Below are 26,925 nucleotides of genomic sequence, written 5' to 3'. Positions count from 1 at the left end.
AGCTCTGTGCATGAAAATAGCTTTGTATCTTTTCCAGGTTAACACCCTTCCCACAAGTGATGAGGATGCTCTTAACTGACTTTGAGCTTAAGGAATATTTATTCCAATATCTGCTATACAAACATCCACACAATCCCAGTGTGGAGTCACGTTCTAGGAATGAAAGATAAGATTTGATATCTAGCAGTCTCTACATGTTAAACAACAGTCAGCAAACTTAAGCCACACAATCTACTATATTGGGAAAAAAACAAACAAACAAAAAAAAAACAAACAGAGGCTGCATAACCACTGCTGTAATTACGATATTTCTAAAAGGCTTGCAACTACAAGTCTATATTTAAAAAGCACATTGCTAGAAAGAAAGTACACACAACACAAAGAACGGACCTTCAAAATTCTTCTTTATGCTGGCTACAGACAGGTACACTTTTGCTCCCTGTGTGTCAGCCTCACTTCTTTTTGTTAATCCTCTTTGTGTATTCTAGTCAAAGATTAATTGATGCCATATACTAAACTTTTTAGCAACATGGAGGATTTATAAAATACCTACAACCATAGAATTATAGACTGGGTTGAGCTGGAGGGATCTTTGTGTATCACCTTGTTCCAATCCCCCTGCCATTATTGAAAAGAATGTTTCAGCCCAACCACCCAGATGAACATATTACAAATATGGAAACACCTGGACTTACTCACTAAAACTTACGCACTTACCAAAACCAACCCAATATATTTAGAATATATTTGTTCTTCCCCTTAGCAGTTCCACTGGCTAAAAGAAATTATGGAGCTAAGTACTAATTATTCTGCTATTGCTACTCATTCCAGTCAGTGTATTTAAACCGAAAATCTGACATATGGAGGTATATTATCTTGAGCTGTGATTTAGTTGTATATCAACGCTAATGATATTAGAACAGAGATGGAACTGAGGCACTTGTGATGAGGGAGATCTCTACACACAAGTACATCTCAGTGATGGTGGGCTTCCTGCTCTCTTAGTACAGAACAGTGAAAGTTTTACCCTTAGCATGAAAAGACCTTCACAGTGGCTTGCTCCTACAAGAAATAATAGTATCATCATTGATACTCATGTGTTCTCATCAAAGCAGCCTTTGTCATTTTCTGGAGGAGAAATTGGTTGCCTCACATTGACTTCTGCAGACCATTAATATCACTGATCCACAAAGTGTAAAGCAAGAAATACCCTGGAAACCACAGACCTGTGCATCAGGAAGCAACATTTGGCTGCTTCTTTCTTCTCCTGAAACATGGGGGAGCTTGAAGGCAAACTTCTATACTTCACTTTTACAAATATTTTTCGATCTATCTCGTATGCAAAGTTCACAAAATTCACATTGTACAGGAACATAAAATGGTCCTATTTGTATTTCCTTTTGATGCTATATATCTAACAGTATAATCTCCCTTTTTCTCAAGATAAACAAATACCTTCTGTCCCATGGACTATTCCTGATTAATTTTCTGAAGTTAATTTTACAGAATGAAAGTAGAACACATGCACCTTTTGACACCCAGCAAATATTCATTTACTAAGACAAGGTGATTCTCATAATTTACCCAATAGAACATATGGATGAGTACTAGGAATTACCCACTTCTTTTTCAAATTTTTAATAAGTTTTATTCCAACTCAGGATTGATAGTGAATAAAATTGAATTTTTAAAACTGAGATTAAATCTATTCTCAGAAATGGCCAAACCCTGGTTACATTTTATCTATTGCCAGTTTTGATTACCAAGTCCTCCAGATTTTAAAACTAACAGAGATGTACCCATTCTTGGAGGTTTTCAAGACACAACTGGACAAGGACTTAAGGAATTTGGTTTGATCTCACAGCTGGCCATCTCTGAGCAAGAGGTTCGACCAAAGACTTCCTGGGCTCCCTTCCAGCTGGGACAATTCTATAATTATATCCACAATTGCTCACATCTTTGTTGGTTTGTTATGCCTGCTCACTTGAGGCACAGATTATTATACCCATTCCCAACAGGTGATATGAATAAATGATGGAATGATACATTGTGGATGACTAGAGGTGCTCATTTTCAATATGCTTTCTGCACACGAAAAAATAAAGCTAAGCTGATTACTCACAGGTTTGCATACTGAGCATAAACTCTCTTCAAATATGAGCAAATACTTGAAGTCTGTTTTATGATATTCCATTTGCTCCAGGTGTTACAGTTAGCTTAGCATTTACTTAGAAAGAAACCACAATGAGAATCTGTTTTATATTCCCAGAAGCTAAAATATTTGGAAACAGAAATTATACTAGGAACACAAGGAGAAGAAAATTAATGCTCTGAGTTTGACATGTTGAATTCAAATATTTGTTATACTGAGTTACCCTGGGTCATGTCAACATCATAAAGAAGCTAGAACCCCATTTTCACCAACACTATTTCAAAATGCTGAAGTGAATTTTATACATAGGGACAACACATAGCACATGAGGATATGGCCTCAAGTTGCACCAGGGGAGGTTTAGATTGGATATCAGGAAGATTTTTTTCATGGAAAGGGTGGGTAAGCATTGGAACAGGCTGCCAAGGGAAGTGGTGGATTCACCGTCCCCAGAGGTATTTAAGAGAGATGGTGGACATGGTTTAACAGTGGAGTTGTAGTGTTAGGTCGATGGTTGGACCTAAGATCCCTTAATGATCTTAAATCTTTACAAACTAAATGATTCTATGATCCTATGATTCATTCTCAAGTGAAGGCAATGGGAGAGAGATAGTGTTGAGTACCACTCAAGGTGACGTTTGACATTTCTCAAGATCAAGATCTATGTTGAACGCAAGTCTAAAATGCCTCTGGACTTAAAACCAGACCTTTTACAATTTATTTTTATGTTCTAAAATCCTATGTAATAGTGGTTCTGAAATCATTTTACTTTATACTAAAAAAAAATGCAAGAAAGTGCATGATTTTGAGAACTATTATCAAACACCTTCTAGTAATCACACTATCAAATGTAGTTGTAAATTCATTACAGTATATGTTGTCATTTTAACCTCAGTTATGATTCCTTGCACAAACAAATGTATCAAATAGGCAGTGATGAGGTCTGGAATATAACAACATTTTAAATTAGTTCTAATTTCAAAATTGATTTGTATGCTGAATTTTCTATCTCATCCACAGATTTTAATGGAGAATTTAAATTACACAAGCCAGTGTTTTATTCTATTACATATTTCTACAGATGGCTGAGGGGAGAAAATCTAGACATTCACACTAATTAATTGGTGACACTTGGAGAACTAACTACTGCTTGATTTTTTGAATAACTCTAATGTTAATATATTTTTTCCCAGAAGTTTGGGATAATTTTATAGAAGCATACCAATGATCAAAAAAGTGGTTGCTGTCTATCAAGCAATCAGATTAGCATTTAAATACACAGAAGGGATTATTCACTCATTCTGTGTATTTTTTGTAGAAAAAAAATTGTAAAAAAAATCATTTTAAAGATTTTTTTTCTGTTTTAGAATTACAAAAATAAGCTAAGGAGAGGCAACTGCCATTCTGTAAAGAAACACAAACTGAATTTTGAGAATAAGGTTGAATGAAATAGGAAAAAAGGGAAAGTTAGGGAATGTGGAGACTCTAGATTGATCTTGTGAAAAAGCTTTAAAAAATCAGTCCAAGTAACACTGCTTTCATCTTCAGGTGCAAACTGTAAGCTTTCTTTCTTTGTTATTTTTTAAAAGAGAGAAAACCCAAACCCTTGTAATATGCAAATATAATTTCCTTCATTAAAACTAAACTGGTAATCTTGTAAGCACTCAAAGAGAAATTTTTATGACACAAAATGATAAATTTCCCAAGGCAACAGCAAACTTCATATTCATGAATACTAAAACACTCAAAAAGCTTTAATATGCATGTGAAAGAACCAGAAAATGTAGTTTGCCTTTTTACTTGAATTTACTGAGAGCCTTTTTTAAACAGTTCCCAACAGGTGACCTACCAGGGGGGATTAGCAGAACAAGAGAGAAGGTTACACTAATGGAAGAGTCCTGAATTGTGTAAATTCAGATCCAGCTGACAGCTGGAGCTCAGGTAACTCCTTGGTTTTGTGCAGGAGGTAGAAACTGCAATTTTGGAGAAACATAATTATTCATTGTTTCTATATTATTAAAAAATACACAATTAAAGTATTCTGATTATACTGCCCCAGATCTGGGACTTCATTCCCTGCTGGCATCCTGGCCACCATGGAGGCAAACACAGGGACCATTGGTACCCAGCTAGCCAGAGCAGGAGGCATTCTCCAGTGCTGCTTCAATGGTCAGTCCCTGTCTTTTTGGAGAAAAAGCTAATAAGCCACACAGAAGCATCTGCATGCTGGATGAGCAGGCTGATGCTGATGACTAAGGTCAGGTTTTCAAAAAGGCAGAGGATTTGTCTAATTGTTTTTCTGCTGAATTTGGATCTAATGACCTCAGTGGGAAAAGAATTATGTCAACTCTACCTGCTTTTGGAAATATCACCTTTTGAAAATCAGACTTTTAAGTCTGAGCTTGCAAGTCCTTACTCTGAGCTATAAAACTGGTGAAAAAACAGCTGATTTCACTAAGCATTAAAACAAACCCTTGACTCTTATAGCTCTGAGCAGTCTAATTGAAGTTAATGTTAGTAGTACTACAGAGTTTTGAAGGATGACAACCTTTATAATCATGTTAACTTTTGAAGGTGATCCAAGTAATCACAATGACTGGAGACATTTTTCTTTTAAAAGAAATTTTAAATTGTGTCAAACTTAGATCAAGGGTCAGACTTTATAATGCCTTCAAGTTCTCCCATATATTATCTCTAACAGATGCTACTTTCAAACACTAGTAAAAGCAGTTCCACTCTCAAGTGAAAATTAATATATAAAGGCTTAGAGTAAGACATGTTGTACAGTATTGCATATGATAATGTATCATACAATTTTCAGTTTTAAGGAGGCACAAACAGCAGGATCACCTCACTGCCTGTTTTTCAAATCTCATTACTCATAAATGATCTGAAGTGTAACGTTCCAAAATCTCTCTGGAGAGAGTCTGGAGGACTCCTTCCTTTCTATGCCCTTCTCCTTCCTCTTCTATTTTCTTTGTGCATTTTAAGCAACCAGTTAGGAATTCTGCACTTTGTCCTGTAGTTTTGAGCTTCTCACTCAAAATGTTAACAGTGAAGCTGGATGGCTCTTTAAAAAGTTTAAACAGTTTCTCATGGGACTGATCACCTGCCTTTCAGCTCCTGAAAGAAGAAAAGCTGCTCCCACGTTAGCCCAGGAGAAGTGCATGGTCAGGAAAAGGCCCTTCTGTGTGGTTTTGAATGAGAAGCTGCTAGATGCCTCCTTCGCCAATTGCATATCAACCAATATGAGGTATTTATAGGAATCAGAGGGGGGAAATGCTGTTCTATGTAAAGCTTTGAATTTTATTTTTTTCATTTTTATTTTTTAGACAATAAACTTATGCTGTTAAAATACAAACACTAGTTGTCAGACAGGTCTCAAGGAAACTGTCCTCAATCCTCCGCTTGTTCAGCTGAGGAAATAAACAAGCACTCCACTAGAAGTGAAGCTTATGGGAGCCTGGGGAAGGTGGGACAGGAGCAAATTCATCCATGCAGAAACTAGGCTGCAGCTAGAAGGAACCAGCTAAAGAAGCCTGTCAGCAGAGACTGAAAAGAAGAGAGCCATGAAGACAAGCTCAGACAGAGGAAGGAGCAGAGAGCATTTATACCCCAGTGAACTAATGAGAATTCTCAAAGCATAGGATAAGCCAGAAGATGGGTGGTCTAAAAGCTGAAGAAGAAGGCAGGGATAATCATCATCGCTGACTGTGACTTCTGGACATAGCCATCAGACTATATTGCTACAGCACTCCCACGAGGAATTTGCCATCTAGGGTTGTCCACTGCTACAGTATAGAGATTTACTTTTTTTTTTTTTTTTTTCAGGACAGATTCCTCCAAGACATTCAAACAATGAAATACGTGGGTAGTACAATTGCAATGCATCACAAAGATGGTGGGAATTTCATCCACTTCAATGAAAAGACATTTATTATTACCTGAAAATTACTATTCAAACATCATATGCCACAGTATATCAACTATATCACAGCATATCAGAGATAAGAATGCTGAGTACCTGAATGAAAGGGAAGAGCAGTCCGACTGCGAAGTTGGAGAGCCAGTTGACTGTCCCAGCTATCATGAAAGCGGCCGGCCTCTGAGACTGCTGGAAAAACTCTCCCGTGAGGACAAATGGAATCCCACCTGAAACACGGTCCAAGAAGGCAGTGATTTTAGTAAACTTCCTCTGCCAACAACTGCTTCAATAATAGAGATGAACGTGCTCCGTGTTATACAACTCAGTGACTAGCACTGCTCTACAGCTCTCTTTTCAAGTGCACACGGGGGCTTCTGAGCCAGTAAAATGTGATTAGCCAAAACTGTACTTTAGAGGAATGTGACATTTTGCTCTTTCACACCACTGTTATGCATCCTTTCAGTGACAGCAACCAGGTAAGAGTATGGAGAATTCATAGAACTTCGAGAATGCCACATGAGAAGCTGTTTATTAAAAATAAAAATTACTGTTTCTACTAGAAAGTGTGAAATTCTGAAAACTGAGAAATATTCCAAAATACTTTTAGACATTAACAATTGGAAAGACAGGTCCAAAGAGATTAAACAATATTTTTAATAGCTACTGCCCACTTTATTTTAGCAATAAGAAGGCAAAACATTTGCCTCTCTATAGGCATACTTTTCATTGGTGTTTATTTAACAAATTCCCTTACTAGCTGACACTTTTGGCAAGGTCTATTTCTCCCATCAGCCAAGGACTCTGACCTTCATAATAACAAGCTCAGCTGAATACTACATTTGTCACTCATGTTTCCTTCCACTTAAACAGTGGACTATTTTGTACAGCACTGGCATATTGCTGGCCTCACAATAACCCCCAGGGAGTAGCTGTCTAGTATCTGAAAGTCTCAATTTATTTTTGGCTTCCTTCCTTTTAATAGGATATTTCTACAGAAATATTTCCGTTTCCATAGAATAAAGCATGAATTGCATTTTCTGATTGTATACTTATTTTAGTTAATATTGCAAATCAGACACATATATGCTTGCAGATTTTTTTCACAGCAGTTTGGAAAAATATAAACCTCATGACCTTAGTCAGGTTTTCAATATTCTGGTACTACCATTTTCTGCCTCAAGAACTTAATGTCTGCCTTTGTTATTATGCCTTATTTTCTGCATTACTGCTTAGCTTTGTAGGCAAGATCGATGTACACATCTATTATCTCAGTCCTTTCTCTGGTTTAGGCACTTTAATAATCAAAAGCATGTAAATAGATACGCCTTCTCTCAAAAGTCTCTGTAACAATCCTGCTTCCAAAATACACATAAATTAAGATAAAAACACCACTGAAGATTTGCCCATCCATTGGGTTTTCATGGAGCCCGTTGTGCTCAGTGGCATTGCACTTAAACACATGCACTAGAAGCTTTTCTATCAGCAATATGAGATAGTAACTTGCAAACATCTAACAGGACATGCAAATGACACACAGTGTCAGATATTCCTCTATTTCAGATCTTTCAAATGCAGGGACTGTGAATATGAATGTAGAAGAAAGGCCATGTGATGCAGCAAAAGGCTAGATTATACATTAGTAGGCATCACTCTCCTTTATCAACTAATGTGACTTCTTCTGAGAATATATCTACAACTGTAACAAACTCAACTTTATTTCCTAAAGACTGTCAGTATAAATTACACATTAAAAAGTATACAGCAAATAAATATTTCCTCCTATTTCATATATAGAAAACAGAAACATGGAGAGTTGAGGCCATCTATGCCCCTGTTTAATGTCTTTCTGCAAGCCATATGTAGTACCTGAATTCTTGACCAACAAATATGACCTCTGCAAATAGCACTTTGACCATGCAGAATGAACAGATGAAGAGGTATAACTACTGAAATTCTAGCAACATATGGTCTATTAATCCTTGGTGGCTTCCAGTACCTATTTTGTTATACACTTGGGATTTGGGTTCAAATCCTAAACTATGGCAGGCAAAACAACAATCACATCTGTTCTGTCAATATCTGTTTTAGGTCTCAAGTGCCGTGCAAGGTAGTGGTTTGCCAGAGCACTTGCCCCTTAGAGAGAAGAAGTGAAGGACTAGAAACATAGAAACCATGTAAGATGATTTATTTATGATCATTTATTCTGTCATGCCTTTGCTGTAGGACAATCTACAGAGGTGTTGCTGTTCTTGTCAGTATAATAAAAAATGCTGTTCTAGATCCATTTAGAACAATACACATTGTACACATTGTACAAGAGAGGAAAAAAGCCAGAGGCAAACAAAAGAAATAATAACAAAAAAAGTACAGGGAAAAAAAAAAAAGGACAGAAACATATCAGAAAGCATAAATGTTATGGAAACAAAAATGCATGGGCACTATTTTAAAAAAGAAGTTCTTTGAAATTCAGATGTGAATTCTAGATACATATTAATCATCACTAAAACTTATTAGTCATGCTTATCACAAAAGCTCTTCAATCTAATTGGAAAAATAATCAATTAAAAATATAGTAAAGTAAAATAGTATTTTGCGAAGTCTAAAAAGAAAAAAGAAATTAGGAGCTCCTCTGAGCTCTAAAATGTTTTGTAAAACAGGAATTGGGAAAGGTGGCTCAGAAAGACCTCCAGATTTTCTTATGGCATAGACAAGAATTTCCATAGCATTGTGAAACAGTCAATCTCTGTAGAGGGATGACTTAAGAGAAATTGTATGGAAGAACCAAGGAGCCTGAGAAGTAATTGGCAGTTTAGCTGAAACACAGACCAGGCCTAGAAACAAATAAAAAACTGAATGAAGCCAGGTCATTGCTGTATACTGCTATATGCCTGGAAGAGCAGAGACTTGATCGTACTAAGACTCAGAGCAGGGGATGCAAATGCCTGCCAAGAGCCACATCACTGAGAAGAACACATTCCTCAGCTGAATGAAATGAAATAGAACTTAGGGCTAGTTGAAGGAAAAATGCAAATCCTTAAGACACAAACTGCGAAGGCACCTGAAATCAGCTAAACTCATAGCCCCAGGACTATTGACTCCCATCCCCAGTCATTTCAAGGTGCAGAGGTGTGCTCAAAGATCCCTTCTTAACATGGTTTCTTTGAGAAAGAAATCTGGGTGTGTGGGATTGAAGGAAGCTGCAATATGCTTTGAGTAGGTCAGCCCAGGTAGAAGAGTATGCCACTACTGTCTGCAGCTACAGGCTTGATCCTCCCTCACTGACTCTACAAAATCTCAAGATTTTCCACCTTGCTTTTTGAGTAGTTGAGTCATCACAACAATATGGCATCTCACCAAACATTCCTTCCAGTCAGTCTCATTGCAAGGTCTCCTATGAATTAATTGGCTATATATGTCTGTTCAATGGATGCTTGGAAACCACAGCTAAAACCAATCCAATCAATCCACTGTGTTTTTTGAAACAGTATTTAAAAATTTTGTCATGAGTTCTGCAACCATAATATGTTTGAACATGGTTGAAATGGTTTCACCAAAAAGCTAACTGATATTCTTTCTCATGGGGAATGAACCTGGCATTAGTATTTCCACTGGAATACTTTCCACACATTTATCAGTGAAACAGCTTTATTTTAGCTCTAATCATAAAATAAAATGTATATTAGGATTTCCTGTAGGAGTTTTTCGGCAAGGAAGCTTCTGAACATTAATTTAAACAGGTAATGCATTGACTGCAATGCTTATAGTGATTCATTTCTAATACTTTGTTATTTTCAGCATTGCAGTGAACATAATGGAAGAAGCTCTCAACACACTGCAGTGCCACTAAAGAAAGACTGTTATAGTTGTTAGAATGCTACCTCCACTGAAAATTGCAAATCTCTTATTACAGGCCTTGTATATCAATGGTCTGTTTAATTAAACTAGACTAAGCCTACACAACACAATTTGACATGCAACAAAACTTCTATATCTCTGTATTTTTTTTTAATTTCCTTCCATAATTTGTCCAGTTACACTTAGAGTCAACGTCACTTGCTGGTAAACATCCAGAATCTGAACTCAATAGTCTTTTATGCATGAAATTGGAATGATAGAACAGAAATAGTATTCTTGCCATACATTCTATGCTATTCTATTCTTTTTTTTTTTTTTAATATATATTTAGATTTTCACAAGTAGCATATTTTCCTATGAAAAAATAAGTGCATATAGTCACTGTTTTGATCAGTGAGCAGTTATAAATTCCGCTTAGCAGAAGTTACTTGGTTCATTACAAAAATCTGAATACAGAAAACATGAAAAAGGAAGGAAAATGCTGAGATCCTCATTCTGTTTCTATACATTACCTATCCGGGATTTAAAGTAGTAGATGATTTATGCAATGAAACTTAAGAAAATAAATGCCTCATACAAATCAGGGAGATTTATTACATTGGTAAACTGCCTCTAAAGGCAATAGAAACTTTGCATCCTAAGAACTAATGAAGAGAAAGGAACACCCTGAGCCCCCTGCTCATCTTTCAGCACAGGCTCAGGACACAACTCCATGTATTCAGGCAGCATTTGGCATCTGGCGAGCCCTGGGCTTTGTAGTCCTGCAGCTGGAAATGCAGCCAAGTGCCTTTCCAACAGGAGGGCCTGGAAATCCTAAAAACCCAGACTAGGGTAAGAGCTCCCAGACTTTTCTGCCCTGTTCTCTGAAAGAAAGAATCTTCAAAATGAAATGCTTTGACAGATCAGGCAAGTACTTCGCAACAATGTTCTGTTTTGCTAAAAAATGTCTGCAGCTCTAGACAAGATCAAGTGAAACAGCAGTCGACTGCAAGGCAAGGTATGTAGGTGGAGAGGACTGATACATCCTAATAGGGTTGGGAAATAGAGTACTGTCTCAATGAAAGGCTTCAGTATGTGCGATTCAAGTGCAAGAAGACAACTCAAGAGGACAGCTATGGTGGGGAGGAATGAAAGTGAGACAAAGCTGCAAGAAGGCAACCTGGAAAAGCAACCTAATATTCTTCACTGAGACCTCAAAAGTCTGTTTGTATTCAGGCCTTAGCTACCAAAACACAAAAACCCAAACAAACAAATGAAAATGCTGGAAAGTACATACTGTAGGAGAACTGCTAGTGAGGCACCCAATACAAACTGTGAATGTTTTCCATATCTATAGGTCAACAGATAGAACAAGAATTTTCTAAAATATTTATATTGATCTTTAAAGAGATGCTGTGTAACCTTGTACATTCTATGTGGTGGAATAATACCCCACGAAATAACAGTGTTATGTATTCAGATGGGACGACTGTATTGCCTAGCTAATCCTGTTAAGAGAATTGGGAGCAGAATGTGTGATATGTGTGTACTGAGTCATAGCTTTGTGCTGCAGACTCTCTTATCTGTCTGCAGCTTTCCGCAGAATTGTTGATCTCATGTACTACTAAATTAAGCAAAACAGGCACTTGTCTTGTATAAAACAATATAGTTAGTTAACCACATTAATTTGTACCATCTGAAGAGCTGGGTCTCTTCTGCCTTAGATTAAGGGCCACTTGAACGTAGGACATTTTTAAAGCTAAGTCAGTCTATGGCAAACAGGAAGTGTACATCATAGAACCAAATTAGAAAAAAAAATACAGAACATGGCAAAACCTAGTAATATAGTAACTAATACCTTATAGGTATTAACATTCTAGTTTTTAATACAATATTGTGTGGAAACGGCTTTTGCGTTTAATAAGTGGCATTTGGTTTAGCCAACGTCACTTTAGAGTAAATAAATTAACCAAACAATGGTGTACAACAGAAGTACATATTCATATCCTCTGCAGTAACATCATTAGTTAATATGTTAATTCTCACTTCTCAGTAATTCACATTAAAATGGTTGACATAGCAAGGCTATCAGCTAATAAAGAAACTACAGAATATTCCTTCTACAGTTGCCTTGGTAATTACATTAAAAGTAGGTATTCCACATAATTTTGTAATGTAAAAGACATAAGAATACCCTTATCTAAACCATCTGATCATTTCTTATTCAGTGAAATTCTCCTCCTCTTGAACAATAATTAATGCATTTTCTTATAATTTTTGGTTCCATAAAGCAGTATTCTCAAGCACAATTTTATGAGCGCTCATTTACTGACTGAACCGCTTTTCTCTGCAAAATTGTTTAATGAAGGCAAAATACTTATTACATAATTGAAGTACCCCAGTAAGTTCAATACTGTCAAGATATCATCCTTGACAGGAGTTATGGTAATTCATTTTAAATACAGCTGTTTTCTTCTGAGTAATATGTCCAATTTTTCATAATTTTTCCTTTTCCCCTTACCCCAAATCCTGCACATCCCCTGAATTCAGTCAGCTTTGACAGCATAATCTTTTTCACTGCAACCTAGAAAGCCAAGAGTAGAAAACAGTTTTCACCCTAATCTCTGCATCATTTATGCTCTGCATTCACCTCTGAATTTTGCTTGGTCTTCCAGCACAAAATGTCCACTATCTGTTAGATCATCCATAAATGTTTTAACTATATGCAAATTATTATCACACCCTGTTTAAATTATAATTATGTCCTTCTATCCAGTGTGCTTTACCACTACATTTTACTTCATGAGTTCAAAAACCACTTCTTTGATCATATTCCTTGTCAGTTACTCAATTTTATCATCTCTTTTTAGTTCATTCCACCAACTCCATAGCATCAAAGTCTAACAGCATCTAAAATTTTCTCCATCTTGCATTAAAATTCTTTTGCAGTCCTGCTCATCCTCATCTATACCATTTTATATTCGTCCCTTATCCACATCGTTTCTGCCAATCGTTCAGTCCTAAGTTCCAAAATGAAGTCTCAAGTCTGCAAAGGTGGTACCAAACTGTATGTAAAAGTGATGCACATCTTGAAATACCACTCAATAAAAGGATCTGGTGAAAATTAAAGCAAAGCAATCTGTAAGTAATGTAGTCTGGAACTGTACAAGACCAAGCAAATACCAAAACCAAGGGTTTTGTCATGCTAGGGGCAGTTACCAAAATGAATCAACTGGACTACTTCTCTGGTGTTACAGTCTATTAGATTCATATCTTCCCAATAGGAAGCTACCTAAATATGCTCAATACGAGGTACACTTCACTGCAACATCCCCATATATGAATGTTATTACACCATGGTGACAAGGACTGTAAAATATATCAATATTTCTTCATCAGTAAGGAGATCCTAGCTAGTTTGTATTGGCCCAGTGTCAACCTCATTTTCAGCATTTGAGCAGAGTATCGTTACCATTTTTATTTTTAGTTTTTCCTTCTCTCTCTCTTCTTCTGTGGGTTTATGTTTTAGTATTAACTGAAGACATCTCTTTCTTATCAATTAGTTGCTGCTAATTGGGTCTTGAACATTTCTATCAAATTGATTTTCCTGTTCTACAGTACACATTTCTAGAGTTTTTATAGACTGAATGAAATGTAGTGGCTGTTAATACACATGAAAGCAGGCTAGATGATCAAATTGTCTTCTTAGTCTTAATTTTTATTAAGCAGTAGGGTTTTTTTTGTAGAACCAATATTTGATTTTTAATTGTAATAGAATCAGCAGCCCAGAAACAGGCCATTCTGCTAATTGATTTACAAATACAATTAGTACATAATCTTTTTGGTGTTTTGGTAACACTTTCAGTTTGGTGGAGTTATTTGTGTGATTTGTGTGTGTGTTTTTCTTTCTTTTTCTTTCATTTTTTTTCCCTCTTTTTGTGATGCATAGCCCAGACCAGAGCTAGGTGCAGTAGTTATCATGAAACACCTGAAAACTGAACATCAATATTAGATTTCTACTGTAGCACTAGCAATATTTCTTTTTGCTTCACCATTATTATTCTGTGTAGCTACTAAAGAACAAAATACGATTCAAAAATACACTCAACCTTTAACTACATGTGAATAGTCTTTTAAACATCTGTTATATTTCCAGACTCACTTTATCATATCAGAACCTTAATTATAGCCTGGCTTTCTATTCTGTTTGAACGTGAAGAAAAAATTTCTTTATTTAGATATGACTAAGAGACTTTATGATATAATTCATTTTATAATTATTCTCTGTATCATTATAACAATCAGATGGTGATTAAAAATTACTTCTGTTAATATCAACTTATTAAAAACAATGATCTTTAAAAAGGGAGTTCCTACTTTAATAAAAGCAGAGAAATGCCCCTTATATTTTCATCCACTATATATATAGCAATATCATGGAAATACCTGAAATAAAGACTCACAAGTGATCAGTCTTAGGTAAGTGAAATGTTCATACATTCACAGCACTATGAAAGGACTAAAAACAGAAAAAAAGATCCCTATCTAGTTGAGGCTGATTACTTCTATAATAATCTACTTAAAAAAATACAGAGACACCAGGCATGATTTCCCTGTCATGAATTCAAGATGACAACCCATTAGCACAAAATGCTGCTGGTCGTGAAACTATGCAAGCTAAAACAGTCTTGAAAACTCAGTGCGGCGTGTCAGGCTTTCCTCATGAAATCTTTTAACAAACAAATTAATCACAGTAGCCATGCACAATTATGTCATTGTATAGCTGCATTCATCCTGAAGGTTGGATATAGTGGACCAAAGGTCCACTATAGGTTGGATATAGGTTGAAATAGTGGACCAAATTTTCAGAGAAGCTGGGACAGAAGAGTCTGTCTCTGTTCTTCTCCCCTTGTTTAAGATGGGCAACAGACTAAGTCTTCACTGTTTATGATTTCTGGAAACTATTGAAGTTTTTAGGACACTGGGCCTCAAATGACAGCGATTAAAGAATTTGGCTGCAGTTGCAGAATGCAGAGTAGAACAAACACGGATACTGTGCTGAATAGCCAAAATAGATATAGCAAATAGTGGTACCTGATTGTTACCAAACAGAAAGGAAAACAAATAGCCTGAAGATGACTTTTCACTACAAGTAACAACTTGACAGGAGACAGTAACAGTCAATTGCTGGCACCTAAATATGGTGGTCCACATTCAACCTCTGTCTCAAGAATTCCATAACCAGCAGAATGACATGACAGAAGCTGCATGGATGTACTCTGGAGAAAGACATGACCTGTTCAGAGGTTTCCCTCAAAACATCTGCTACTAACACTGCATGACAGCAATACGGATAAAGTTGTAGTCTAACACTTTATAGCAGTTTATGTGTTTTTGTGACCCCAAAAGTTTAACCGCATTAGAGTTATGATTTATTTTTTCAACTGAGTGGAAGAACATCAATGGCACAGGAGAACTAAATCTTCCTCTCATTAAAGCCTTCCTTAGGTAGACATTACAGAGGATGCAAGGGGATGAGTAATACAGTATCATTTAATAGTAACTTTGAAAAATACTTAGCAGCTACTTTGATGACTGGACAGGAAACACCTCCCAGTCATAAAAGCCAGCTGTTTTCAGCAAAATTGAATGTTTCTCAAGAAAGTGAATTTTCTAGAGTAGGACAAATAACATCTGGAGATCCAAAAGAAACAGCTGCTAACTCTGTCAAACACAAACTACCAAACTACTTTTGATGTAGTCCTTGTTTATGGATTTGTCCTTCTGACCTATTTTTACTTTCCCCTGAAAGTTTCCTAGTGCCGTTTATTTAGCCTTCTATATTGTGTGCTGGCTATCAAGAAACACTGTCTAGTTGCTAGAGCAACTTCTTGCTGTCACATAAAGCTAGTGAACATTTGCATTTAAATGCTGGTCATGGAGCTTAGCCAAAAGTAGATGAACTGAACTTACAACATTATTTTTGTGTGAATTATGCCTGGTCAAGGCAACTATGCCTGGACAAGGAAAATACATTATTTTTTATTATCTTACATTTATTAGTTCTACATTCATTAGTTCTACAGCTACTGTTCTACATATTTATTAGTTTGCACTTTTGTAAATATAATTTTTTTATACTAATTCACAGAAGAAAAAGTCTTTCTGATAATAATACAAACACTACTTGTAAATTGTGAATTTCAAAACTTTCAATATTTTTTACTAGGCATTCTGTATCTACTCCCCATTAATCTGAATAATGTACCTACATCATTTACACATTTGAATAAATCAGTCTTTTAATGGAGCTCTAAACCACATGGATGCAATTTTTTCAGCAGCAAATTTCTTAAGTCTGAGTCTTTGAGTTGTGAGCCATCAGCAAGTAATTAACTATCACTCAGGAAAACACACTAGTTCAGGTAAGAGGAGTGCTCTCAAGTGTCAAAGTGTTCACTTTTTGAAAGCTTCAATTAAGAAAATTTGTAAAATCTATTGTTAAAGGGAGGAAGTTCGTTAAGTTTTCCTGCTGCTAAGAACTCCAAATGTCATCTCCAGCAGTTCCTTTATCCAACAACTACAGTTACCTTAAGAATACTAGAGGATCATTTTTCTTTTGAACTTCCACTAATTATAAAGAATTAAAATCACTTCTCTAACAGAACTGTTAAAAGCTACACTTATTCTATACTGCTCTTTAAAGAGAGAAGCATTTGAACAAAACATAAAACATGTATTAATCCCAAATATGTGTTGAATTACACTGTCTTTAATATAATCAAGGGACATGTTATCTTACCCTGCACAAAATTCAGTGAAAGTGCAGCCAGATAGAAAGTTTTTTTTTGTTGTTTGTTTGTTTTTTTTTTCCTTAACAGTCCAAAAACTCAGTTTGTTCACTGAAAGGCAACTAAAGGAGAAATTCTCATGTGAAGTCCTTAAACTTCCCATTCTTTAGTCTCCTTGATTTAGTAGCAGTAGTTGAAAATACTCCTGTCCCAAGTGTAGGCAGTAGCTTGTTCCATCACTAAATAGAAAAGGAATGGTAAATCAGAACTCCTGCTGCTTGGTTCACAGCCCACATAAATTAAAGAAATGGCACTCCGCATTAATATGGCAGGCTCTGATTGCTGGCAGCTGGGAGGCTGAGATGCTACCCGTAGGGCTACTTGTGTTGGATGGATGGTTTTCTGCAGAAATGGAGCGGCACAACAGGGCAGAGGATGGGGAGAGATCCCCCAGAAAACCTTCAACTGAGACAAATTTATGCTACGTATTACATAATACATATATATATCTCCAGGTTAGTATGAGTTATCCCTGATCAGAACTGTAATTCACGTTTGGAATATTTAGCTGCTCTTAGGGCAGTGGATTTAAATCTACTCTTGTTCCCCCAAAGCCTTACAGCTGTTAAACCAAGCCTTTTATTACATACCAAAGAAAACTAAAGGTTATTTCTGTGCAAATACCCTTCTTCTCTGATGCAGGAACTATTTGGCATTATCAAAAGATGCTTACCTGCTGGAATGACTGTAAAGGTTTCTAGTTTATAGAATAAAAGATCCTTTGAAAATTAACCTAAACTTTGAAATCTACAACTTATTAAATTATATATACAGCAACACTGGTTTATTGGTTTCTTTTTAACACGATATATTTTTCTAATATAAAGAGAATTTTTTTTCCACACAAGCAAGCTCCAAACACTTTCTCAAACTGTACTAAAAGAATGGCTCAGTGGGAAGCCATGAGCATTAGAAATTCTTACATCCCCCCTCTAAGTGGAGAAGTTAAAGCACCACACAAAGCTTCTGTAAATGCCTGTTTCAGGTGATAATACTGACACTGCCTTTCATTTCAGTACTTTTATGTCCACATGTGTGCTATCACACCTTTGTTTGTGTTTCACATCCAAGATAATTTTTTTTTTCCTTCTCTGATGACATTTCAGATTGAACAAACCTCATGACTTTCAAAGTGACCCTTTTATCACAGCCGCTCTGCTGTCAATACAGCTGTACACTGGCATTCAGAATAAGAGCACAGACTGATTTAAACTTTAAATACCAAAATATCTTTGATACACCTCAGGGCACAGAAATGATTTCCTCTGAGTTTACTTTTGTTTACTTTATAATGTCAATTTAACGTATGCTGAATATACCATTATCATGTTTCCACTGTGTCTATATTGAGCTGTACTAGGAAAAACTTCACTCACGTTCAATAAACCATGACAAGTATGTATTATAAAACTCAGTTACAAGACAAAACTCTCAAAACAGAGACAAAAACTAAGTGAAATATTTTTCTGAAATGGTCTGGTCTGTTAATGTTTCTTAGCTGTGCATGAAAGTGCAATCAGTACTAAAAGCAAGACTTGGAAAATGAAGATCCCGCAAGCATAAAATTACTATTTTTTTCAAATTCCATCAAAGACTGAATTTTAGTGATTTCACTTTTCTGTGATGAAAGCGTGTCTCTCATCATGTTTCTCTGGAAACCTACTATTCATCTGATTTTGCCATCCTGATGCATACTGAACAGGAACTTATTTTATAAGAAGAAATTGAAGGAAAATCACAATGATTCACTTCTGATACTATTCACACTGAATTCAACCTCACATAAACACCACTAACGTCAGTATTTCTTCTGAAGGGGAGTGTTACTCACCCACAGAAATACCTATGGGATTTTGGGCCAGAATAACCATTTTGAAGATGTTACACAACATAAGACAGTAAAGTCAGATGCCCTGAAAATACTGTGTAAGGACTAAATACATACTCCTGCTCTCTTCTCACTGAAGCTCCACTGAATTAAAAACAAACAAACAAAAAACAAACAGGTACTGATGTAAGTCATGGGCTACATGCTCTACATAATGACCAGCTACAAAATCCTCTCTAAGAACATCTTTATCTTTGCAGGCACAATGGCTTTTTGACAAATGGAAGCAAGGACAGATTTTATACAGAGGATCTACTTGGAGGTAGAGTAAGAACACAGGACTTGGAGATAAGGGAACACAGGATCAGATTAAATCTGGGTCAAATCCCATATTCAGCTGTTTCAGGCAGTACTTCATACAGTTGCTTTATAAATTTATAAAGCTTGTTTGTTTAGTTTCTCCTTTTGCTATTTAGTTTCCCCTTTTGCTGTTTCCACTGCGCAGCTGAAACAGAACTTAGCTCCTGCAGTGGTTAGGAGTTTTCCTCCAATTTCTCCCTGAATTTTTTTCACGGCTAGCTAGCACCTAGATTTGGGATTTGTTGTTATTTTCTGCAGTTACATTTGCCTTCAGCTTATTCTCCCTTCTCAATGTTGTTCTCCCTTTTGGTCATGTATTTAGAAACAGAAAACGTACTCTCAATCTTCTGTTTTGTTAAATATGATGGAGTTATTCAGTATCTTTTCATATAAAACTTCATCTTCACAGAAGCCTTTCTTTGCAGCCTTCCTGTGCAAACTGCTCCATGAGCACTTCTTTGCTCTAACAATCAACTTTAAGTCTTCATCACACAAATGATGATGTGGCACATGACAATATAATGCATATTTTTCACATTAGAATACAGAGATATGATACATGGCAATATGTTAGGACTAAGAAAAGATGTAAAAGAATATGCATATAGTGTGGTAACATAAAACTGTCTTTTAAATGAATTATAGATAAAATGGAAATAGCTATAGTGAAGTTTTCCATGTGATACTTATAGATATCATTCTTATATTCTCCCTTAACTAACATTTTCAGACATCCTTAAATCCTCACTCTGCTCCTTATTTTCTAAGTCTCTTTTATGCTCCAGCTGCCTGAACATACACATCACCTATTACAAGAAATGAGAATGACAAAGTGAGTCTTCAGCCATGTCACTAATCTCAGACTTCAAGTGCTACCAAAATAACACAAGTTCCCCACACAAAGATGGCTTGACTTATCAGGCAATAGATAAAAACGCAACTTCTCAGATTTCTGAAAGTTTCCCTACTGTTACTGCCTGTGATAATTAAAGGTGTTTTTTTTGTTGTTTTGTTTTTTGCTTTTTCCCTTCAGAGTGCTCCAGGTAACACTTGGGCAATGTCCCATGGAGGAAGGAATGTTACCACAAACCTGCCTGTGCACACATGGCTAACCTCCGTCCGAGCTAGAGGGGTCAAAGGAAGGGCAACGCAGACATCTTTTACAGCTCTCGCTACAACAATAAGGTCTTGGGATATTTGTACTTATTGCCAATGGTAAAATATGTCCAGCGCTCAAGTTTACTGTTTTCAGTGTCACTGAATTTGCAAAGGCTTGATTTGAAAGACATAATACTTTTTCAGTTTCTGAAAGAAGGTGATAAAGGAAGGACTACATTAAAGTTAGGAATATTCTTAAAACAGTCCACATCCTACCCTTCATTTAGTTGTTTTAAAGACAGACCTCATAAATAACCTCCCCAGCTGCAGCACTACCTCCTCCATTTATCAAAACTGGATAGAAGGATGTAAACATGTAAACACAATGGTCTTCTAAAGAAGAAATATTAATAAATCTCTTCATACAAAGACAACGTATTGAATTGCTTTATGCCAAGTTCCCAAAGATTCAAGGCCTTGCTGTATTTTTTGTCATGCTTATTTCCATTGGGAAAGTTATCTGTAAATCCATGCCAACATTGCTGTAATCCCCAATTACAGTTGGTTTTCTTTTTCCCCACATGTACCACCATCTGGGGTGAATCTCTTGACACATGGCAGAAGAGTCATTTTCTGGTACAGAGAATGAATATTTAAGTGTTTTAAAGAAATTGGAACAGCTTCAAAAACAGAGTGAAAACCCCTTATCCCAGCATATAATACAGCCTCCCTGACAGGTGGTATTACACCTCTGCAGAAAACTGTCTCTGGATGGATTGGACATATCTTGTGTAAGCTGGTTTATTGTTGTTTGTTTATTTGTTGTTTTTGTAGGTTTTTTTTTTTAACAGTCCAGTAGATTAAAGGACTCAATTTCCAGCAGCTTTGTAGAACTACCTCAAATTCCCCAATACACACACATACATATAGATACTTTTCAATTCACCCAGCAAAATAAAAAATAATTTGCTTGCACAGCAACTGCTGCAAAGACATAATGGGTAGACAGGGAATTCAAATAAACAGATAGAAATAAGCTACACTTTTCCTGTTTAAGTCCGATTTTATTGTGGTTTTCCTGAATTAGACATTGATTCTGCGGGCATAGTTCAACATGGTAGTATTATTCTGTGTCCATGAAGAAGCAGCTACATGGATTTAATTGAGAAAGTGGGAATAACTATAGATGGTTTTAGCTTTTTTTTTCTTTAAAAAATATAACTCTAAGACAAGGTCAAAGCAGGAAGACGTTTTGCATGTACCTAAGCCCATCTATCATTAACTAAATTTCCAACAAGTTGCACAGTATTTGCTCACTCAGTCAAGGCATTCCAAATAAATACATTTGCTCTGAAGCTGAAAGTCAGCACAAATGCTTTGTGGAGATATTGAAACTGTTCTCTAATTAAATTTTTTCTTTGATTTGTTTTCTGTATTTCTCTCTCTCCTTTTTTTTTTTGCTTGTTGTCTCCTTAGGAACGAGAAACAAACTCATCAGTCCTTTCTGTTTACTCTATATTGGATGACACTTCCTCAGTTGAAGCATACTATATATTTATTTCAGGTCAAATGTGTGACCATGAAAAACATTTCCATGCAGCTTTCACATTTTGAGGTGAAAACTGTAAAAATATTTACTAACTTGTTCACATAACCAAAATAACACTGGAAAGCAGTATGTTTCTTTGCAACCAAATACCTTTACTTAAGTATAATTAACCAAGTAAGCACAATGAACCAAATGTCTGGAATAGCATGATTTCCTAACTTATAGAACTAAGTGATTTTTGAAGGGTATTTTTCTCTTTCACATCACAGATTGTCTATTCTGAACATAAGGGCAACTTTATTTTTTTTGGTAAATATATGAAAGATTTCTTTCTGCTCTTTTGTCCTTTGATAAAAACGAAGTACCAAATCACTCACATGCATGAACATACCTGTTGTTAAAGTTATTGTTTCAGTGCTTAGCAATATGCCTGAAAAACATCTGCAAACTGAAAATCTGAGTTCAGAAAAATGAAACGAATAGAAAAAAAAAATATAGTAACAGCTGATTCTAGCTGTAAAGAGCAGATGGTACTCATCCATATGCTATTCTGAAAGTGGGAGGCCACACAATATATAAGCTATCAAGCAAGTATCAGACAGTCTAGCAAGAGAGCAAATACTGTATTTATTATCTAGAAAGTTCTAGGAGTATTTTATGAGCTCAATTGTCCACATTATTTACTATTCTCAGATAGGATAATTCTTCCAAGTACCAATAGCTCAATGAATGTAAAGTGAATTCATCCTAGATGAAGATCTGTATCTGCAGAATCATTACAAACCATGTGGGATTTACTCCATTGAATGCTGAAATGCTCTAAATAAGAGCATAAAGAGCATGGCTCTTCTACAGAAGAATTTCATAAGATAGTAAGCATGAGCAATACCATGACAACAGCACTTGGTTAAACAATATAAACAAATGATGCTCAGCCTTCTACAGAAAGGCTAAAAATATTTAAAAGTTGCAACTTGATAATAATAAAAAAATACATTAATTTTCTGGTGTAAAAAACTTTTTACTGACCAGAAAGATGGGAAATTTATTTCTAAGCCTCAGTCTTGTCTCATTAAACTGCCAGAGTGTTAAAAAATATCAGATATTTAAGTGTGAAACTTTCCTACTAAAGGGGTGTTATAAAATATCTCTGAGAGGAAGCAATAAGAAATAGCCGTTCAGTCTAGAAAAGGTGATAAGGTAAAAGTCTACTGGATCACAAGAAACCTGAAGAGGGAGGAAGAGGATCAACTATTCCATTTCTTCCAATGGAAGACATAGAAGGCATCACAAAGCCAAAGGATGTAGTTATACACATGGCAGGTGGTAGACATGCATATTTCTTTGCCAAAGGATGCTGCAGATGTTAAAATTTTGCACAGTTTCAGACAGAGAATGAACAAATTCATGCAAGACTATGAAAATCTTAGAAACTATTCTCAGGAATATACTAAGCTGAAAAGTTTTGCACTCCTTCTGGAAAAGTGTCTTACGTGCTTGCCTTGTTCATACTTTTCTTTAGACATTCTCTAACAGCCACTGCATTGGAGATCTGTTCAGAAGTGGGTTCTTGTTTACTTACTTGTTCTTACTAAAACCCCAACAGTAGAAGGAAATGAAAATTAAGGTTAATTTTCATTAGTGACTTTCCCATTATAATAAATGATATTTTTGTTTACCATGACACTACAGTGGTATTGCACACTTCCCTGAGAAATAACTTTTTTCCTTAGTACATGTGTCATATGAACATAATTTCTGCCATATATAGGGTACCTTAATTTAATAACTGTCACAATATATTTTTGAAAAAAATGAAGTCAAGATTTTAAGTCATCTGAAAATTGCTAGTGAGCGTTATTTGCCCTATCTAGGAAGATCCAGAAATACAGATTTTCCATTGGACTGCAGAGCTCTGGAATAAAAGAACGGAAGTACACACTATTCAGTTTTGATCTTTTTGTAGTAATTTAGGACTTAGAATCTTTACTCATGAGTCATTTTTGTTCAGACAGAATTTGTTCCACAGAAGCCAACACTAATAGTTTTATTCCATAAATAAGAGATGCATGATTCAACCCTTACTTAAATTTTACAAATTTTGAAGCTAAGATCACAGGAAGAGTTCCAGTGAACTCATTAGGCATGCTGTCAAAATGTTTCAAAGCAGCATTACAGATTATCACTAACGCTCAAATTTCTGAAACCTGGCTGAATTGTATCTTATCTTTGTTACACAACAGCATGATGAGGTTCATTCCTCCGTCTTTCCAGATCAATTAATTAGTATATGGATTGTGGGTAATGATCTTCTTCTTTCTATAAGCCCACCTCTACCCATCTAATAGAGGTCTTTCAGAAAGAGAAGATTTAACCCAGGCAAATCATTACTTTCTTTGTTCTACTGTGAATTAATTATGCCTTTTTATTAATTATGCCCTTCCTTTTATGGAAAATGAACAAATGAAATGTGTTATGTAACTGTATGTGAGTTAACTAATAACCAAAAAATGTTACAATGTCTTGCACACTGGGACAGAAATAAATACATGCAGCTGGTCACTGATCAGTAAGTACTACCTGCGTAGGCTACAATGGGAGAAGGTATAATGATAATGATGATAATGCAGCTGCAGGACCAGCTGCAGAGTGACATCCTTGAAACTGCAAAAAAATGTGGAAATCCATTGGACTCCAAATTTTCTTATGTTGGAATCTCAGAATAATCTTTTCATTCTTGTATTTATTTTACTCAAAATATTACTGTTTTGACTGTAGTGCCATACTTGACTTGGTTGAAGGAAACACTGAAATTTTTTTCAGTTAGGGAATAATTCTGATCTATCTTGAAATGTTCAGTGTATTGCATTTCATTTATTTAAGGAAACATAAGGATAAGTAATTCCACAGAATTCATCTCTTATTCCTCACACACAGTTGCAATCTTACATCTGCAGCAGCATTTTTGTCTTTTTTTTTAAAAAAAAAATTAGCAAGTTTTATAATAGTTTGATTAGTTATTCAACTAAATTTTAGATCACAGAATAGCAATACAAAGTAATATTTCACACTAAGAAACCCAGCAAATTCTGAGATTTGCCAAGTAACTTCAATCTTCCATGAAGATATCCTAAGGTCCAAGTCCTCTTGTAGCCATTAGTACAAAATTGGCACAGTTTCTCTCAGGTGCTTTCTGCTTCAGAAATTCTGGAAGTTGGGGTTGGCCCAACCTACCTAGGCAGACCAGTACAATAGTTTGGTTCCAGTTTTGGAACCTAAATATCATTGCTTGCACAAAAAGAAGTGCAGCTGCCCTACTCGGCCTTCTCTTCTTCTGCACTGATAGATTCTTGTATGATTAAACAGCATCAAGAGACTCATTCATCCATCTTAAAACATGGCCAATAATTGAAATTGCTTTCATATTCTGAAAGAGAAATGCTCCCAGCTGAGAGGTAGGAAAGTAGTTCAGAGCTCCTAAGCCCCACTAAACAAAACAGAAATAACCCCTCTCAGAGAAGTTTCACTGAAGATAAATCTGGCCCCACTAAAAGTCAACTAAAAATCTGCTGTTGAATTGCAGAGGAGCCGAGATATGATTCTTTGTAATTTCTTCTCAGCCACTGAAGTGTCAATTACCAAATTTTTCATAAAAAGCAAAGCAATGTTCAATACTATCAAGATATTCCTACTACTGTCGGGTATAAAGAAGAGGTGGAGAAGCCAACTAGGTAGCTGCTGGTACATTACAATGTTCTTTGGCTTTGAAAACAATAAGCATGGTGAAAAACAGAGAAGGAGATATATTAAAAAAAAAAATCTGGAGAAAACAAGTAATATTAAAAAAAAGCTGTCGATCTTGCATATATCTACAGATACTTTGCTCCAAAGACAGTGGAAAGTAAAACAGGAAGTTCTGAATAGTCTCAGCAAGGGTCTATGTGAAGCTAAGTGAAGAAAAATGGAATCTATTATGATGAATATTGAGGTAAAGGAGAAATGTAGAGAATTAATTTTAAGATGCTGAAAATACAACGCACAAGAACATATTGATCTGCAGATTCTAAAAACTGGTGGAACGTGTTTGCAATATGCAACAAATTAGAACTCACTTCAACAGATTTTTATGGAAGAAACAAAGAAAGATACTATAAGTAGCTGCACTTAAATTATTTAAGCTACTTAAAACAATTGAAGGGAAGTTCTTCAGAAATTTCAAGTCAACATTTAACTTTCATTAGGTACTGAAATAGCAAGAGCAGCTCTATTCTACAAAACCCTTTTAAAAAACTTCAGTCTAAAAAAAAACATATACCAGTAATACTAGAGACTTAGCTGAACCTACAGAAGGACAAGGGGATTGCAAGATTCAATTGCTCCACTCCTCTCCCTCCACTGGTCTCCCAGTGTACTACTGGCATTAACCTGCTAACATAAGCACTGATAAATGAACACCTAGCTACTAGACTCTCTATATATATATTTAAAAAAACAGAAGCAATCCTACAATAATTGCCAACATTATAATTTGGTACTGATTGCAGTTTAGGCACTAGTTCTGACAGCTAAGTAGGAGTGTGTGTACTTGGGTTTTTATTACGTATGTGGCTATCACTGTGTGCTGCTATTACCTTTCCTTGTCTTACACCTCTTGAGGTCTTCAGGCAAGGATTAAGTGATATTACTAACAAGCAATTTGTAAACATTACTGCCAGTGCAAGAATAGCTGGGCTTTGATGTACAAAGAAACATGAAAAATAGACATACCTGGTCCAATACAGAACGATGCAATGATTGCAAGAATGCAAAATATACTGAGGTAAGGAAGCCAATGCACATTTTTCTGGGTAGAAAAGAAAGACATTCATGTTAAGTATATTGTACTTATCTCCAGTATTAAAAAATCAGAAATAGTTTTTTCCACAATTCATTCTCTATTTCAGAATTTAGTCTAGGACTACTTTAGAAAATCACAACATTTCTGTAGAATTTTATTAGATTATTTGGATAGAAGGTCTTGCTCTCTGTAAGAGAAATACTAGCCAACCTCCTGCACCACAGAAGTCACAACTCTAAAGGTCTACAACTTCTTGTGCTAAGGTTCAAGCCAATCTGGAAAAGAGTTTTTTCTTTCTGTTGCACAGATTCTGCACCTCTGTCCTCCTCAGATATTTCAAGTATGGTTAAAGAGCAGCTATGATGATCCACAGAGCTTCTAAGTTCTCCAGTTAAAGGCTGGGCAGAAGTCCAGATATGGAAGGCTGCCTTTGGTTAGGACAGCTGTATCTGAATCTTCACATAGCACATGAAAGCCACAGTCTAGGCATT

At 35.8% G+C, this 26,925-nt stretch overlaps 1 protein-coding gene across 1 annotated transcript in view; it reads right to left on the bottom strand.

The window, feature by feature from the left end:
* The window catches only part of SLC2A9 (solute carrier family 2 member 9), a 106,065-nt gene that overhangs the window by 13,975 nt on the left and 65,165 nt on the right, over positions 1-26,925 (bottom strand). Inside the window, exons 10-11 of the mRNA XM_083836272.1 lie at positions 26,365-26,440; positions 6,177-6,304 (exon numbers count right to left, since the gene is read on the bottom strand). Coding sequence (XP_083692398.1) covers positions 6,177-6,304; positions 26,365-26,440 — 204 coding nt within the window. The remainder of the gene's footprint in view (positions 1-6,176; positions 6,305-26,364; positions 26,441-26,925) is intronic.

Source organism: Anser anser (genome assembly GCF_964211835.1).
Source record: "Anser anser genome assembly, chromosome: 4".
NCBI classification, from domain to species: domain Eukaryota; kingdom Metazoa; phylum Chordata; class Aves; order Anseriformes; family Anatidae; genus Anser; species Anser anser.
The sequence above is the reverse complement of the archived record's forward strand: the minus strand, read 5'-3'. Positions and strand labels throughout refer to the sequence as shown.